This window comes from Chlamydotis macqueenii, chromosome 2 (assembly GCF_036417535.1).
Source record: "Chlamydotis macqueenii isolate bChlMac1 chromosome 2, bChlMac1.mat, whole genome shotgun sequence".
Lineage (NCBI taxonomy): Eukaryota > Metazoa > Chordata > Aves > Otidiformes > Otididae > Chlamydotis > Chlamydotis macqueenii.
Window position 1 is genome coordinate 92,439,763 of NC_141557.1, and position 17,465 is coordinate 92,457,227.

At 40.8% G+C, this 17,465-nt stretch overlaps 1 protein-coding gene across 3 annotated transcripts in view; it reads left to right on the plus strand.

Annotated features, from left to right (window-relative positions):
- Positions 1–17,465, plus strand: part of FHOD3 (formin homology 2 domain containing 3) — a 393,419-nt gene that overhangs the window by 288,884 nt on the left and 87,070 nt on the right. For 2 of the 3 annotated variants that reach the window (XM_086740431.1, XM_086740432.1), the window contains exon 11: positions 7,639–7,764. In XM_086740431.1, coding sequence (XP_086596557.1) covers positions 7,639–7,764 — 126 coding nt within the window. Of the gene's footprint in view, positions 1–1,301; positions 1,404–3,707; positions 4,086–7,638; positions 7,765–17,465 lie in introns of all 3 variants that reach the window. The other variant, XM_086740433.1, reaches the window with a different exon arrangement.

A 17,465-nucleotide genomic window follows, 5' to 3' on the forward strand; every position in this document is an offset into this window, starting at 1 on the left:
AAGGAGATTAAGAGATGACAACTGAGATGATTATGTCACTGTGATACCTTATGAATGGCTGAAAGTGTTTACCTTGTAGATGTTTGCCAGAGCATTGGAAAAGTTCTAGGTGCTGCCATTTTCCTGATTGTTCTTTAACTAACTCCATACAAATGCAACAAATTTTTGATTGACCCTTTGCATTACACTAGATGAGTTTATGATCTCACATTATAAATATTCATTATTCTTATAATGTGGAAACTAATTCAAAATAGAAAAAAATGCACAAAGCATCCCTTCAGAATTGGAGAAAACCAGCTTTCAGGAAAATGCAAGGAATATGAGTGTCCTACAAACTTTATTACTGTTTGTATGTTTTATTTTTTGTATGGACCTTAATCTAATGGTATACGTCGTTAAATGAAGTGGAGAACTGGATCAACTGCAAATGCAAAAGAAGTTCAAAGAGAGAATATTTTCTAACTCTTCTATGAGTCTGTTGGTTTGGGGAGGAAAAAGCATAAATGGGAGGGAGGGGAGGCAGACAATGTAGGGGGTTTTGTTTAATATCATTTTCTTTTTTACTTATGTGGTTTGTAGGTTGTGCAGGCTTTATGAGTGACTTAAAAGTCTCCTCTGCCAGAATTACTGCTGGACCAAAGCCTGCTTTGACCCTACTAATGACTCTTTACTGAAATAATTCATGTACTGGCATTCAGTAACTTAAATATTGCTATTTGCAAATAGCCCTGAACTTATTTGGTCTCTCTGTTATTTCTAATTTAATGCTTCACTCTGTTCTGTTTTCCAGTTGAACTATCAGTTGCCTTACAGGAATGTTTTATTTGTGTTAATTTAGAAAGCGTGATGTCCAGTGCCAGCTGTCCCATGCCAGCACAGCATGTACAGTCTTGTAAGCCAAACAAACACGGCTTTATGACTAATGAGTTGAACACTGGTATTGTCGTGAATGTTTTCCATTAATGCTCCTGCAGGTAGGGCAGCAGCAAATGGAAAGTCAAGCTCGAGAGAAAAAGAATGGCAACTTTGGAGGCTTAAAAATTAATAGCAAAAAACATAAATACGGGAGAGGATAAAATTTTTGTATTGGTAGCTACCCTTGTGCCAACACATACTTAGCAGGAAGTTTTAGGTGGCTTTTTGTCTAACATAGGGGGGCCGTAACTCCCTCTCCTTCAGTGTTTTCCTTCCATTTCTAACTTCATTGCATTTCTGTTTTCTGAGGACTCACATCATTTTCTCTTCCACTTTCTCTCTTTCCATCCCACTGCATGCCTCTTTCCTTGGTCTGACCTCAGAGAGGAGGAGGAGTATGAAGACGAGGAAGAAGAACAACCGGTCACAGAGCCCAATACTGAGGATGAGGGGGAGGAAGAGGCCAGTAGGCAGGTCAAAGCCAGGTACCGGGATTTGGCATCATCCCTCCACCTTTTCCTCGGGTTCTGGCATGAACTCACCAGCACAGTGTGCAGCAGCGTCTCCCTTTTCACTCACGTTCCTAGATCACCTTTAACGCCACCTCCCAAGGAAATCTTTTTGCATTTAAAAGCTACATTGGTGTGTGTGTTAATGGAAACATGTTTAATTATGTAGGCTCAATGCACTAAGAACTGTCTGCACTCATTCCCTTTGTACAAAAGAGTAACGCACACAAGATTTAGCAGAAAGTGTAACTTCTAAGCATGGCTTACATTTGTCTTCTTAGTTAAGGCAGTGGTGAAACATTGCAGCACTTTGCTGAGGAATTTGCTTGGTTTCTTAGGTTTTCATCTCTATTTTCATGATAGAACCTTATTAGCAATATCTGTCGCTATGAAGATTGACTTTTTTGAATGCTGCGTATGATTTCTATCAATTTTGTTCATGTTTTAATAGGAAAGAACTACTTTAAGGCAAAGCTGATAGATATATATATATCATTTTATGCATACCTGCCCATCTGTGTATATATGGATATAAACAAACCACTTATCAAAAGAATATTCTCATGTAAAATTTTCCACTTATTTCTGACGTATATATGGATTTGGCATCTAGCAACTTTATCGTTATAAATTGGAAGAAAGAAAATACATTCTTTCTTCCAGACAGCCATTTGATTTAGGTTAAATTGTTTGGCTGTGCAACTCAGCAAATGAGATTGGATTTTTTTTTTTTTAATAGACCACATTCATGCAGACACAGTACAGCACAGAAGGAAGAAATGAAGCTGTTTAATGTGTGAATTCCAAAGAAAATACTGTACTGTTGTTATTAATATCTTCCAGTCTGCAAATCTTGCCAATGGCTGCCTGAAATTTCAAAATTAAGTGATAATTTCCTCAAGTCCAATTCTTAAAAGTCAAAGCTAAGACATAAGTTATTAGTAAATCGCTTGAATATACTAAAATGCTGTTAAAAAAAAATGAGGAATAGCTGTGTAAAGGATGTGATGTGCTTTTAGGTCATCAGTCTTTTAAAATAATAGTCACTTTGAGATAACTGCGTGATATTCCGATGACTTTTCTAAATACCTCCTTTCACTGTCACTGTAGCATGTCAAAAGTGGTCTATACCCTGGCCGTTCGTGTTAGATGCTGTCAGGACAAGTAGAACTAGCCTGACTTCAGCGACTCCTGCCGTGCACAGCTGGTGCGGGAGACAAAGGTTTCCCAGTTGCCCACTGTGCTTCTGTTGTGAGAATGATTACCCGGCATATACCTGACGATTAACTTCCTAATATCCTAGCATATATAACGTGTATTATATTTTTGTTGCATACGCTGTGCCACACCCACACTCTTCAGATAAGGGCCATGCTTTGCATGCTTGTAGGTGGCTTGCAGAAGTGGTCTCAGGAGAATGAAATCAGCCACCTGCTGAGTGATCCAGCCCAAAGCCCATGCACAGTCTTTATGCTGGAGATATTAGTGAAAATAGATATCCCAGAGTGCAGTTCCCATGGCTTTTCACCTACCTTCCTTACTGCTTCTGTCACTCACCAACACCTGCCTTCACTCTAGAGCAAAGCAGATGTGTTTTCTGTTGCACTTTATGCAATTCTGCAAGTCTTTAACACCAGCATGGGATGCTGACACAGAAATTAGTGCTGTCATACGTAGACAAATGATCTGGTAAGGCATTGCTTTTGAAATAATTCTAAACCTTAATTTTGACAGAACAGCACTAATTGAGTATATTTTATTTTCATCTTTGGTGGATGAGCGTTTTTAGTAACAATATCGGATCACCAGGGAAGGTGATAATCAGGTATCTGACTTTCAAGAGGCAGTCATGCAGATTGTATCTTGAAGCATCTGTAGTCTGTGGACCATGTTATCCAGCATGTTGAGACTGCTTTGTACTGCTCTGACAGTGCTTACAACCTAACTTGAAATACTTGAAAATTGTTCAGGAAATGGTTGTGAAAAGGTTAATGAAAATAAATTCTGAAGCCTGTGGGTTAAATCCCTTCCTTTCCTTTAAGCTGAGTTGCTTCCATTCCTCAGTATTTCCAACTCCAGGAAGAATCCCACTGGGATACAAAGATGTGAGTTCTCTTACTTTATTTAAAAAGAGATGATAATTGTCTAAATTTGGGAAATTTTTGTTTGTCTGACTCTCCTTGACTAATTTTTTTTTTCCTTCAGGTGGTACTATTGATCTCTATTTCCCCCATTTTTGTCTCCTTCCCTTCCCTTTCTCACAATGCTTTCCTCCTGCAGTGGGGTCCCAGGTGCTTGGGAGGCTGTGAATGAAAACCTTTCACAGTGTTCTGATTCTTCAGCCGTCTCCAGTGCCATTTCACCAGCTGAGAGGCCTCTCTCCTGCTCTAGAGCAAAGAGCTCTTCTAGCAGCTCCTCTTCTGTGCCTGACTCATCTGTCTGTCATCATAATTCTGTCCTTTCATCACCATCTTCACCTGCAGCAGCATTGCTAAGCTCTTCCCAAAATTCATCAGCATCCATTACTCCAAAGGCATCTCCAACGGTGGAGAAATTACCGTATGTACCACATACTCCTTTTCACCTCTTCTCATATGACTTTGAAGAGTCTCCAGCATCTGTGAAAGAAAAGGAAGCAGAACTGATGAGGGAAAACAGGTAGATTTTATACAGCTGACATTAATTCTTAGATAAATGAGTAACACCTTTCAAGAGTTTTATAGTGGTAATAACACATTCTCTGTGTTGTATTGTTTCCAGAACATATTGTATTCGTTTTAGTCCTGTGAGCCTGTATTTTGGTTTGATTGATATTCTCCCCTTGCTTTTGTTACCATCATTTCGTCTTACTCCTCTTCAAGGTCTATAGTTAGTAAGTATACTAGCCTCCTCTATACACGAGTAGATAAATAACCTGTGATTTGGGAGATCACAGAAAGGAGCACCATTTTGCTCTCATTTACAACAATGTAATTTGCAGACATGATTTCATGAAAATTAATGGAGCTTTTCTGCTATAAAACCAAGAGAGATCAGATCAACGCTTGGAATTCAGGGGTGAAATCCTGACTTCAAAGACTGAATTGTCAAATCCCAAATTTCTTGTTAGATTACAGTGCATATCGTTGTCGTGTGCAATTTCAACTCATACTTGTAATAAGAGAAGTAGACTAAACCCTGTAAAGAGAATATAGCACTCAGAATAGACAGTTTTCCCTCCCCAACTTCTACTCAGTTCAGTTGCTTCTCATGCGTTTTTCTTAGTTTTTAAACTTTTCGTTTCCCCATCCCACTCATTTAAAAACAAAAAGAAATTGTTTTATCTCAATTTGTTTTCAAGTAAAACAGATTGACAATAGGTAGCACTAAAAAAAAATGCTAGAAAAACCTTGAAAAGAAGTTGGTGATTTTTAGCTGTCTCTCCCAATGGTCAGTGTTCCTTGAATTGGATGCTGAAAATGTACACGTATATTGTGAGAGTATTTATTTCTTCCTTTCTCCAGCAGTCCTTCTGAATTTCTGCATGTGAACAAATGTTTTGATTCCTTTGATCCTTTTAATTTTCGATCTTTCTCTTCTAATAGGTGGGTGGTTTTTGTTGCTTTTTCGTTTCGCAGAAAAGCCTGTAAATCCAAGTAGCTGTTGACAGGAGACTCTTAGTTCATATATCTCTCCTTACCTGCAGCTTGAACACTGGGATTCCTCTAAATTTACCTTTTCCTGCATAGGTGCCACTTTCCCTTAGGCCTCTCAATCTCATTATTGCTCTCTTATTGCTGCTGCTGTTAGAGTTATACTTTTTAGAGAGTAGATTCCTAAATACCTCCTGTTTCTGCAATACCTCCTGTTCCTGCAATATTTAGTATTTCTGCAGTGATATTTTTTTCCTCTGACCATCCTTGTGCTTCTGGTTACCACGTAGGATCCAAGGCATGGTGTGGGGGAGGATTGTGCTGGGTTTATGTGGAGGAAAAGGAAGGCAAAACTTGCACAGTTTGGGCAGTAGTGTGTTCATAGAAGAGGTAAATGTCTGAGGTTTCTCCAGAGCGAAGGCTCCTGGGACAAGGCCGTTGCAACCGCATTGGTATATGAGACAAGAAGGGAAAATAGAAGTAGTAGCCACCACCAGAGGAAGGTTAGGAAGACAAACATTGTATATGGGATGCAGACTTACCCTGGTGTGCTGGTTTTGCCTTGCTACTCTTCCAGCATCTGTTTCCCTCTAAATCAGATATACAGGGGTGCCAAGTCCAGACCAGTCCCTCTGACTTTGATTTTGTTAATACTTGTAGGTCTGAGTCCACAGAAGGTGTGTTCTTTCCATTTTAATAAGAGTTATCTTTGGACTCATTGAAATTACTTGGTCTGAAAAAGGATTCTGCATTGTGTCCGCTTTTTCATGGGGCAGAGGAGACGAAAAGCAAATGTAACGCTTGATAAGAAGGTCTCCTTTCAGTTGACTGAAACGGAAATGGAGGTTTCTGTTAGTATCAGGGACATACCAAATAAGTTCTGAGTTGTTCTGAGGACAATGGAGTTTTCTTATTGCTCGCTCAGTATGGGCACAGGCAGAACATATTCGGAGTTGAGCCTGCCGGAGAGAAGACCCCTGGGTCTGTGCTACCAGGGAAGCCCCACACTGACCAGCTACGCAGCCCTCCACCAAGCCACTGTCTCCAGTTTCTAGTTAGTTTTCTTGCAGGGCAAGAATACTAGGAAGGCAATTATTTCCCATTCTGCAACATTCCTTTTGTAGCTCAGAAATGTGTGTGTTAGCATTTTTTTTCCAAAATTATTCCCCTGTTCCTGGGCAGTCAGCGTGGTGTCTCAAAAATAGATGGTGGTGGTGGGGTGTTTTCTAGAACATAAACCTGGAATTGTTGCCAAAGGGGACATGTTCTCTAAAGCGTGCTCTTCCGTTATAAAAACCCCTAACTGAAATCTGTTCTGATTTTAACACGGGCCTTGGCAGGCAACAATGCTGTTATACCTGAAGGAACGAAGCTTGAAAGTTTAAATGAAATTTTGCATGGCTAGATGAGTGTGCTAAATGGAGCTGAAGGAAACCAACCAGGCTTTTCAAAGAAAGTTGCTGAGTGAAATTACTGAATGCTGATCTGTGTTGGAGAAGAAGCAGCAGAGAAAAGATACGCTGAAGGAGGATATATTATATCTTATGAATTATAATAAGGAAAATTATGTTGTCCTTTTTCCTGAAGTGAATTTTGTCATTTGGATGAGTTGGCCTTGTGGAGTACTCACCTACAGAACATCATACGGTTTCCACATGGGAAAATGGTATCGTCTGTGAACAGAAATGTTAACATTTTCCCAAATCTCTCCTTGACATGCTGTTTAAGTACAGTGGTTAAAAGGCAAAGCAAAGCAGCACAACTGCCTTTCTTATTCAGTAAGGAAGCCAGGATGAAAACATTGATACAAGGGACTCTGGGGAGGTGGCTGTTCCAGGAGTCCTGGAAACAATTTCTCTTTGAACAGCAAACTCACATTGAAGTCAAGCAGGTTTTTTGGTTTTTTTTCTTTTTTCAGTGGTGGGAATAACTGTTAGAAATTTCTAAAGCCGTACTTCTGGAGACGTGTCTTTTTAACTACAGTGATGATTTTTTACAGACATAGTAAGAAATGGCACACAAGCTATGACTTATGTTTAGGGAGGGGAAAGAAAATACTGCCTGCTTTAATTGAAACAAATGTGGATGCTTTCCATTTATAACGCAAACATTCACAAATCATGGGCGTTCGTGTTCAGATCATGTCTCAAGAACGCTGCTGTTTTCCTTAATTTCACTAGATATGAATACTACTGACTGGACTGGTTTGATCCCTTTTCTAATGGCTGGATACCAGCTCCCAAAACAGCTAATAATTTTGAGGAACTGAGCAGTAATAAGTGTTCCTGCTCTGAGTTGTCACTTGAGAGGACCATTCTAATATCTCATTATTTTCCATACCAGTAGCTCGCTATTTGAATCAAGTATGTCCATGACAAGGTTGATATTAAAATGAATGATAGGTTGCATATTTTGAAGCTGCCATTAAAGCACTATTTTCAAAAGGTGGATATTTGAGAAGTTGTGGGGTATGGGAGCACCACCACCCCCTAAACAAGAGGATTTACTGTTGCTTGCCTGCTTGCTGACTGATTCTTTCTTTCTCTCACTTTCTTCTACTTTCCTTCCCATTTCTTCAGATACAATAGCTATGGCAGCAGCTCTTACTCTTCTCCACGACCTTACACTGGTGTGAGTGCCCCTACAACACCCACTTCTCGTTATGGGACAACTCTCTCACCGCCTCAAGAGACCAAAGCTGACAGGTTTGTAAATTAATCAGTGTTTTGACAACAGTTCCTTTATAGACAGATGAAGGAGATAAGTATAAGCTGTTCTGAACGGGTACTGGAAATGTCTTCTAGACAGATCTTTTCTAACATTGGAAAAAAATGGACAAAAATCTAGACATGTTCGTTTCCCAGTAATTCTCAAGCCTTTTTCTGACTTGGTGTCAAAAGGCTGGATATATTTCCATCCCACTTCTGCTTCTTCCACTTAAATGGATAAATCAAAGTTGCTTAACACGTATGCTGTTCTAAGTATTATAAGGTTAATTAAAGCATATTTTATTTCTTTCAGTTTCTTAAAATAAATTCAGGCGGATCTATTTTCACTTCTATCATCTTAAATCAGCTACAAAATCTTGGAAATGTGTTTAGCTCAGAATTTCCTAGGCCATAGTTTTCTCTTTCCTTGAAAATACATGATATGTCTCATTGTATTTCATCAAAGGCAAAAAGTTTCTTGCTGTAGGTAAAGCAAACTCATAATAACCTACCAGTTATCAGCTCACTTTAAAAAAAAAAAAAGAGAGAGAAAAAAGCTCACACCAGGAACAAAAAAAAAAGCAGTATTTTGAACAATCAAAATACTCTTTTGAATTATGTAAGGTACTAGGGGAAGAAAAAAGATAGGAAAATGTTATGGATACATGAAAGAAATTCTTCTTGGCAATAGATTTGGACCATCAGAAATTGACTGACTTACAACCTGAAAGTAAACGACAGCTTCAGAGGATGTCATTCTGAGTTTAAGGAGAAAAGGCAGAGGTTTTTAATTTAATTAAATAATTTCATTAAATAATTTAATTAAATAATTTCCAATTAGGCCAGATGGGCTTTGGATTGTTTGTTGCCAAAATGGCCTCTAATTCCTAAAAATTCCATCTCCTGCCCTTTTTTTGAACTGAAGCATTTTTCTGGATCCTTTTTCTGTATTCCAGTTAATCTTCGTTAATGATTTTTTTTCAGTATTTCTATACGTGTACAGAAATTTATGTCTATATGTTTGTGTGTGTATGTGTATGTATTTGAACCTACCTAATGCCTCACATCTTTTCCAGTCTACTACTCAAAATGGTTCAAGTTAGGTTCTTCCAGCATGCATTGATTTCTAGCCATGAGGTATTGATTTAATCCTTTTTTTCAAGTGAATAATTACATTAAGTTTATCTTTGGAGAAAGGCATCGGTTTTAATTTGCTCATCTTCCTAGAGTAACTTGCATTGGTTTGTCTTCTGAATTAAATTATTGCCAAATGAAACCATAATAGAAAACTCTAAACCAGCATTGTCACCCCCTTTTACCTCAGCAAAATAGATGCAAGATAAGCAAGAATTAAAAGTATCTCACTGCTTTTGAAGTTTTTAGATTTCTGAGCCCCTGCTGTTGTAAGCTTCTGATTGCTACTGCAGCAAAGAAACCCCAAAGGGGTCAAACGCTGAGATGGCAAAAGATCATTGGGCCTGTCCTGCAAGAGGTTGATCACGCTGGCCCTGCTCCAGTAAAGGAAGCGAGCTTTCATTGCAGCATGCACTTAAGTGCGTTGCTGGTTTGGAGCCAAAATGCCTTGGCCCCACAGGGTGAAGCTGTAAAATTCGCAGATTCATGGAGAGTCAGGCCAGAGGGGAGCTCTGTAATCATCTGTTGTGACCTGTAATGGGTCTCACAGAAGCTAAGTGAAAGACCCTTGTACCTTCATGTAATTTCAAATGGCAGTGCGTGACTTCTCCTAGAAAACGTTCCAGCATTTATCATCACTACTAGGAAAATAAACTATGCAGTCTCTCTCTCACTCCCCCCACCCTCCAAGAGAATAGGGGGAGATGATATAAGAAAAACGGCTCAAGGTTTGAGATAAGGAGGGTGAGAAATCCTTAAAGTTACCGTTTCGGGCAAAACAGACTCGACTTGGGGAAAAATACTCATTTATTTCTAAAACTAGCAGGAGAATGAGACAGGGAACAAGAAAACCTCCCCCCCCACCCTTCCCTCTTCCCAGGCTTAACATTATCTCTACTACCTTCCCCTCCCAAGAGGCACAGGGGGGAAGAGGGAATGGGGGTCACGCTCAGTTCATCACGCGTTGTTTTACGCCGCTGCGTCATGGTCGGGGGAAGAACTCACATTCCTCCCCTGCTCCAGCGTGGGGTCCCTCCCACGGGCCACAGTCCTTCGTGAAACTGCTCTGGCGTGGGTCATCTCTTCCACGGGCTGCAGTCCCTCCAGAACAGCTGTCCCAGTGGGCCCTCCACAGGCCACAGCCTCCTTCAGGCCTCCACCTGTTCCGGCGTGGGGTCCTCCATGGACTGCAGCTGAATGTCTTTCCCTCCATGGACCTCCATGGGCTGCAGGGAGACACCTTGCTCCACCATGGTCATCACCACAGGCTGCAGGGGAATCTTGGCCAGGAGCTGCATTACTCCTCCCCCTCCTTCTTCACTGACCTTGGTGTCTGCAGCCGTTCCTCACAACAGGCTGGCAGACACCTCTCAGGATCCTTTTTACATCTTATTCACTTCTCATCTCCTTTCCACTTCTTGCAGCCGGGCCGGGCCAAGTTGGGCCCAGTCAGCTGCCCGGCGGGAGGCCAGAGGGTGAGGCTGCAAGGCCCACAAGGCTTGCGCCTCCCCTTCTCTGCCCCCACTCAGCTGCTTCACATCTTCTCTCCTTTTTTTTTTTCTGCTACCAATCAGCTCGGCCTTGGCCAGCAGCAGGTCCGCCCGAGGCCCGGCCGAGTCCACTGAACAAAGGGGAGCGACTTCTAGCAGTTTCCTACAGATACTGCCACCTTAGGCCCCCCACTTACTAAACAAAACCACAACAGTAGTTCATGTTTTGAGGCCACTTGTCTAGCGGCATCTTCCTGCCATTACACCTCATCCTGCTTTTCTCTCTGAAACCAGAAAGTGCTCTGCTTTCAACTCTTGGATCTCTCTCTGAGAGAGATCTGTTTTAAGTGTCTGAACACAGTGCTCAGAGTTGCATCTCTGTCTTTCCTTCAGGTTAGGTTTACCATTTTCCACCTTACATGATAAAATTCTCTCTACCCTTGTTTAAATTTGCAGCTTGCTATTCGTGATGGTTGAACTCACCAGGTTTTCTGCATTTTTGTATTTGAGGGATGTTACAGCCTGGTGCTTTTTGTATTTTTTTTTTTTGTCTTTGAGAAGTGTGAAAAATGTGTGTACACCACGGCTGCGTGTTGCCTGCAGAATAGATGCAGTTCTTTATTGAAAGATAATTACATTTACAGGTTCAGATGCCATTTTGCATCAAGTCTTGTTCTTTCTGAGTGTGCTGCCAGTGCAGATGTATGGTTCAGCAGGCTCTAAGGGAGTGACTGCTTTGAAGAAGGGCAGAAGCCTGCTTTTATTTCATTGTCCTGAAAGACATGGGTTGCAGAAATGTCCACACAGAGATCAACGGATAGAATTTACTTGCTGGAGAGTAGGCTGTGTAGTGCATAATGCAATCCTCTGTGCTAATTATTAAGTGGAAAGTATTGTGGAAGTTTTTACAGTCTTCTGTCAATGGTGTTTGCCTTAGATTATGTAAACATTATTTCCTACCTCCTGATGGTAAAAATTTACACGGATTCAAACACCAAAAATACTTAAACGATGAGGGGAGGAGAGGAAGACGCTTGATAAGAAGCAGATGCGTATCTGTGGTTAGCTCCAAGGTGAGTTTTCTGTTTTCAGCTTACTCTTACAGTTACCCAAAGCCTCCACAGAAAGATTCCTGTCTTTTATCATGCAAGGAAGAGCTTCAGATTCAGTTCCCAGTACTGTTTATCTGGCCTTCAAGAATGCAGAGGAAGGAAGAAGCAGCATTTAGAGCAGTGCCCAGCGAAATGATTCATGCTCCATTCAGTTACCCTGACAGGCCTTTCAAACCCTTGGCTGCATTTTGCTTGTGTAAACAAGAGCTACAACTTAGGTGGAAAGAAGCAGTGTGGTCGACATTTTGACATTCATACTTTTAAAACCCTCTTTGGCTAAGACCAGTAGGGAATCAAGAAGAGCGGTATAATTCAGTGCAACAGTAACTAGATTTTGTTCTTTAAAATCCACATAATATATATATTTCTGATTGTACAGCAGAAGAAAAGGCTTACTTGACTGTTTCTCAGATTCTAAATTCAGCTGCAGCCTTTTGCCAGCTTCTTACAGAACTCTTGTTCTCTCTCATTTCTCTGGGTCCCCTGTGGAGAGCCGTGCTTCTGAAGTGCATATTGCAGCCATGGGAATCCCGCTGAAGGAGGGCAAATTGCAGGGCACTTTCTGTTCAGCCCTTCATTCTGAGAGAGGAAAGGGTGTATTGGTTCTAGCATATCTTACTGCTTGTGAAAGTTCCTCCTAATGCATAAGTATAACCCAGTCCTCTTGTTTTCAGCTACCAAAGACTGTTTTGCTCCATAAATATAAGGCTCCCACTCTTCAAGACTTAAATCACCAATTAATTCTCCCCTTAGTTCCTAAAGGAAAAAAAAAAAAATACTGATCTCAGTTTCTTAACCTCACAAATTTTGGTAACAAAGGGTAAGAGTAAGACATGGCTGGAGGACACCTGGGAGAAAAGCATTTTTCTATACCTCTGAGTTGCCACCTTGCCTTGATTCCCCCTTTCTTGGGGAAAGAAGGTGTTTTAAGACTCCAATATTCCCATGCCTTATGCTCACAGCTAGGATATTTCTGTTTAGGCGAAGATTACCTTCTCAGATTTTGAATCTAAGATGGTCATTGAAATTGAAATCTGTATCCTGAAATCATAGAATGGTTTGGGTTGGAAGGGTTCTTAAAGACCATTTAGTTCCAACCCTACTGCCATGGGCAGGGACACCTTCCACTAGACCAGGTCACTCAAAGCCTGACCTTGAACACTTCTAGGGATAGGGCATCCACAACTTCTCTCACCACTCTCACAGTAGAGAATGTCTTCCTTTTATCTGATCTAAATATACCCTCTTCCAGTTTAAAGCCATTACCCTTCATCCTGTAACTACATACCCTTGTCAAAAGTCCCTCTCCAGCTGTCTTATCAGCCCCTTTTAGGTACTGGAAGGCTGCTATAAGGTTTCCCTGGAGCCTTCTCTTTGCCAGGCTGAACAACCCCAGTTCTCTCAGCCTGTCCTCATAGGAGAGGTGTTCCAGCCCTCTCATCATCTTCATGACCCTCCTCTGAACTCGCTTCAACAGGTCCACTTCCTTCTTCTGTTGGGGACTCCAGAATCTGAAGCTGGATAGCAGACTCATGACTTGCAAAGCTTCACACCTCCTCATAGTGTGTTTTTGGTGGTGAAGTATATGCATTGTTGGTCGTGACCATAGTTAGAGGAGACCCTGAAGGAGTCTTCTAAGGTGAGACCTTCTGAATTCAGCACCAACTTTAATTCATTGTGTTGCCAGAAAAATATCCTTTGTTTCCTGCTGGTGCGTTTGCCAAAGTAGATTTCTTCTGATGCATTTGCCAGGAGGCGGTTCCCACTGGGCTTGATAGTCAAATAGTCATGCAGTTAGCCTAGTTCAAAAAGCCTTCTTCTCGAGGTACTGTGTGCCAAAGGAGCAGGAGCTCATGGTTCCCATTCTCTTGCCTCTACCTGTTAAATCAAATGCCAGAAAGTTCAGCTTGCAAGCCGCCACTTCTGGATTCTCTTGGCCAGTCAGTGTGAACTTAGTCTCCACCTCTGGCTGGTCCCTCTGAAGTTCTTCCAAATCTCCAAGCTTGGTAAAGGCCTACTGTGGTGTTTGCAAATTATTCCTATTTGATGCACTCTCCAACTTTTCCAGACCGTTAGAAAATAGACTTCAGAAAGTTGAAACGTGTTTCACATCCTTTAACCTGTTTTCCATCTTACTTGCTTTATGATTACAGCAATACATTACGTTGAGCTCCCATGATGCCGGGACATGAATGTTGAGTGTTCATCTCCATGTTCTTCTGTATCTTTTACAGGCAATGTACCTTCAAGCATTTATTTCTACAACAGGTGCACACAGACACTGAGCTTAGCATGACTAAGTTATAGGTGATTTTCTTCTCTACTGATTTTAAAGAAATTTTAAACTTTGTACTGGAAACTTGAACATGAAGTGCAGCAAAATATTTTTGTTTTAGAAAATACATTTCTTTTGAGTTCTGTTCCCTTTCCAGGTGCCTGAAACAGTGATTTTCTGGCAATCTGGTGCCTTTTCAAATTTGTGTCTCTTAAAAGAAAACAAAACAAAACAAAACCTCCTTGAGAATGCTAAAAGTTAGACTTTCTACTAAAATTAAAGGTCCTTGTAATTGACTACACCAGGTAGGTGCTGCTGGATGACATTTCTTGGCAGGTTCTTTTTTCTTTCCTTTTTTTTCCTTAGCCATCTGTCACTAGTCTGCACTCTGGAGTTCCCTTACTCCAACTGTTGAGCACTAAGGAAAAACAAGAAATTTACGAAACAAAAACCACTAGACAGCCTACAGAGCTGCTACTCTCCCAGGAACAGCTCATCTTTCCTTAACTTTCTGTTCTTTCTGCTTCTACCATCTTCTGTGTGTCTTAATACGTACTTCTGGGCTCTCGGACCAGAGACTGTGGCTTTTTTTTTCTTGTGGTAAGTGCCGGGCACATCTTTCACTCTGAAAAATATAATGAGGAAGGGATAGCTTCGTAGTTGATAATAGCGGCCCAGGGCAAAAGCCTCAACTTTATTGCTGGGATTTTACTAGGAAAAGCGACCTTAGGAATTACTTGATGATTTACAATTTGGGCAGCAGTGGTGGCTTACACTGGCTTAGCTGCTTGTTGAACTACTGTGTAAGCAGTATTCTTGATTGCAGCTTTGTAGGCTTCATCATAGGGCGGTGGCATATATTTAAACAGAAAGCGTGAGCCGGGTCACAGTTTCAGATGGCAGCATGTTGCTGGCTGAACACGCAGTGCACAGCGCTGATGCTCAGGGCACGCATACCTCAGCCTGGATCTATGGGGAGGGGCTCTGCAAGCCACTTCCAGGTGATTTGACTCAGATGAGGATGAGAAGCCACAGGTTGGAGACAGACAAGAATGCAATGTAAAACCTGGACACATCAGGCTATGAGGGCGACATGTATGTAGAAAGTCCTCATGCATTGCCCTGGCTCCGCACAGCTCTGCCCTGCTGTAGCTTTATTTCATGTAGCCCCTCAGGCCAATTAAAAGTCTAACGTTAATCACTTCTTCTCTTGGTCGTTCTCAAGTTTCTTTCTCAAAGGAAGCATTAGTCAGTAGTTTTAGCACTCAATTTTGTGTTTATTTTTGAGAGAAGTTTTGTAAAGATTCCTCCAGTAATGTTTAGTCTGTTTGCAAAATCTTATATCAACACACTTTTGAATTTGCCGTGTCACGTAGGGAGACATAACACACCGAGAGTTTCTTTAACTGTGAAAAGCAATATGGCTCTTGGCAGCTTCGCCTCCTCTTTTGTCCCTTTCTAAACTGGAAAGCGGATTTATTTTGGTAAAGCCAAGAGACATTTAGAGTTACTTAGGGCCTGAGTAGGAGCTGCCGACTGTTGTTCCCTCTCTGTAACTTTCCCATGACTGCTGGCGCAGGAGCACTTTGGAAAAATGGGCAATTAGTGCATGCTTATTAAGATTATTAATGATTCTGACCCTTGTTATATTAAAGAAAATCCTGAATATTAACCTTGTGACCTAAGGAGATTTCCTCTCGTAAGTCATCTGTTAATTTTTTTTTAACTCCTAAAAATATACATTTGTATTTTATATTCTTGCTACAGATATCCATTTATATTTAGCAAATTTTAAGAATTTAGCTAACGGAGGAAAACACAGCCACAAAGAAGAGTATTTCAGAGTTCATGTAAATGAAGAACATTTAAAGCTGATAATTGCAATTTTGCTGGAATAAAGTGGCTTAGAGTAAGACAGAAATATTTTCTTCAGTTTTCAACAAGATTATAGTAATTCAGGTCTCATATTCCCTTCCACAATGTATGGTTTGTGATGGGGTATTGTCACAAAAGTGTAAGTACTTGCAAAAAACTGTGAAATATCGTGTGTCTCCCTGAGCTTGTGTTTTTAATAGTGATTACTAATTCGCTACTGTGTTAAATACTGCAGGTCAAGTTAGTTGAATTTTTATTCAAAAGAGTTTTAGTCTGCAATTGATGTTTTGGCTTTGTATCCTCTGCCCTGTGTATATCTTTGTTGCCTTCTTTTTCCTTCAGTTTTTCCTATCCTTTCCTTTTTCCTATCTTCTTCCAACAAGATAAGCAACTAATGACCTCTCTGTCCTTAGGTCCTAGTGCTGTGCTGTGGAGCTGTATTCACAAATCTCCAGACTTAGACACATTCTTGCTGTGTGTTTTCTTTCTGGAATGAGAGTGCTTTAGCTTTTGCTGGTTTTAACAGCAGGCAGAAGAAAGCTTTTCTTAATAACTTTAACTGTCCGTTCTTAATAGCCTTGTCTTCTCTGCAAGACTAAAAATAGTAGTCAGAGTATGCATCCTTCTGGATTGTATTTGTGGAATTGAACAAATGGTTGATATTACCAGTTGGTAACATATGACACCAGCATTAAAATACTGGCGTACATTAGCCAAAACCCCATTTTGTGAGTGATCACTCTATTATGCTTTCATTGAGTATTCACATACTCTTTTCTGTTAAAATGTCTTACCACCTTTGATTCAATGCCAGATTTTTTTTTTTAGCCTTTTCCTTGTTTACCCATTTTTAAAATGCCGCCTACAGCAGCAAGACTTAAGTATTCCTGTGGCTCGAAGGTACTGTCACCCCTTGAACAGCGTCAAAACACAAAATTTACCTGAAGGCTCAGCCTAAGCCATCCTGCTGACTAGTTCGGACAGTCCCTCTGGCATTTGCAATTCAAGTGTGAGTTCAGCGAAAGGGAACATTTACTTTAAGCGTTATTGCCAGGGGGATACAGAGACAAAAAAACAGATTTTGCAGACAAACCAAACATAGACAAGTTCCTTTTCAAATTGTTTAGAATATTTAGGAATACCTCTTACTGCTTGCTTTTCCTTCTGGCTGTTTTAAAGTTTTGTACACCTTGAAAGTAACACCTGTTTCCTCCAGGTTTAGTTTATGCACGTGTGGAAAATTAAGGATAGAATTTACTGGATATTACAATCTGATCATTTGCAGTTGTAGTTCACATGAAAAAGAGGATTGATGCACCAAGTGCCAGCTGAGTTACAGCGTTTGGTAGCAACAGTGAAGCTGTGAGTTTGTGAGGTTTCATAAGGCAAATGGTCTGCGCATTTGGTGTGAGGTGTGGTCTTCACAGAGGGGAGATGTGTCTGGCTGAATGGGCCGGACACTGCAGGGTCTAACCAGTAAGCAAGCGCTAACTCAGCAATATCAGTGCTGTTTCTTTGCCTGTCCTTTTCTAAATGTGAATGAAACCCCAAAACCTAGCTATTTGTATTTTAAGAAGTCAACGTCACGCAAAGAGTCAGTTGGCCGTGTTCCTGTCTGTTTAATTATGACCTGTTTCAACAGAACCTTCTCACAGCTTTCACTGTTATTTTGACCGTTTCGTGCAATAAGCTGTTGTGTGCCATATGGCAGTGCAGAACTGATTGTGTTTGGGACGAGTGAATTGAATCAGGTATGTGTGTGCACGCTGTGCTGTGGCTTGTAACTCAGCTGAAGTATGGACTTATGAAATA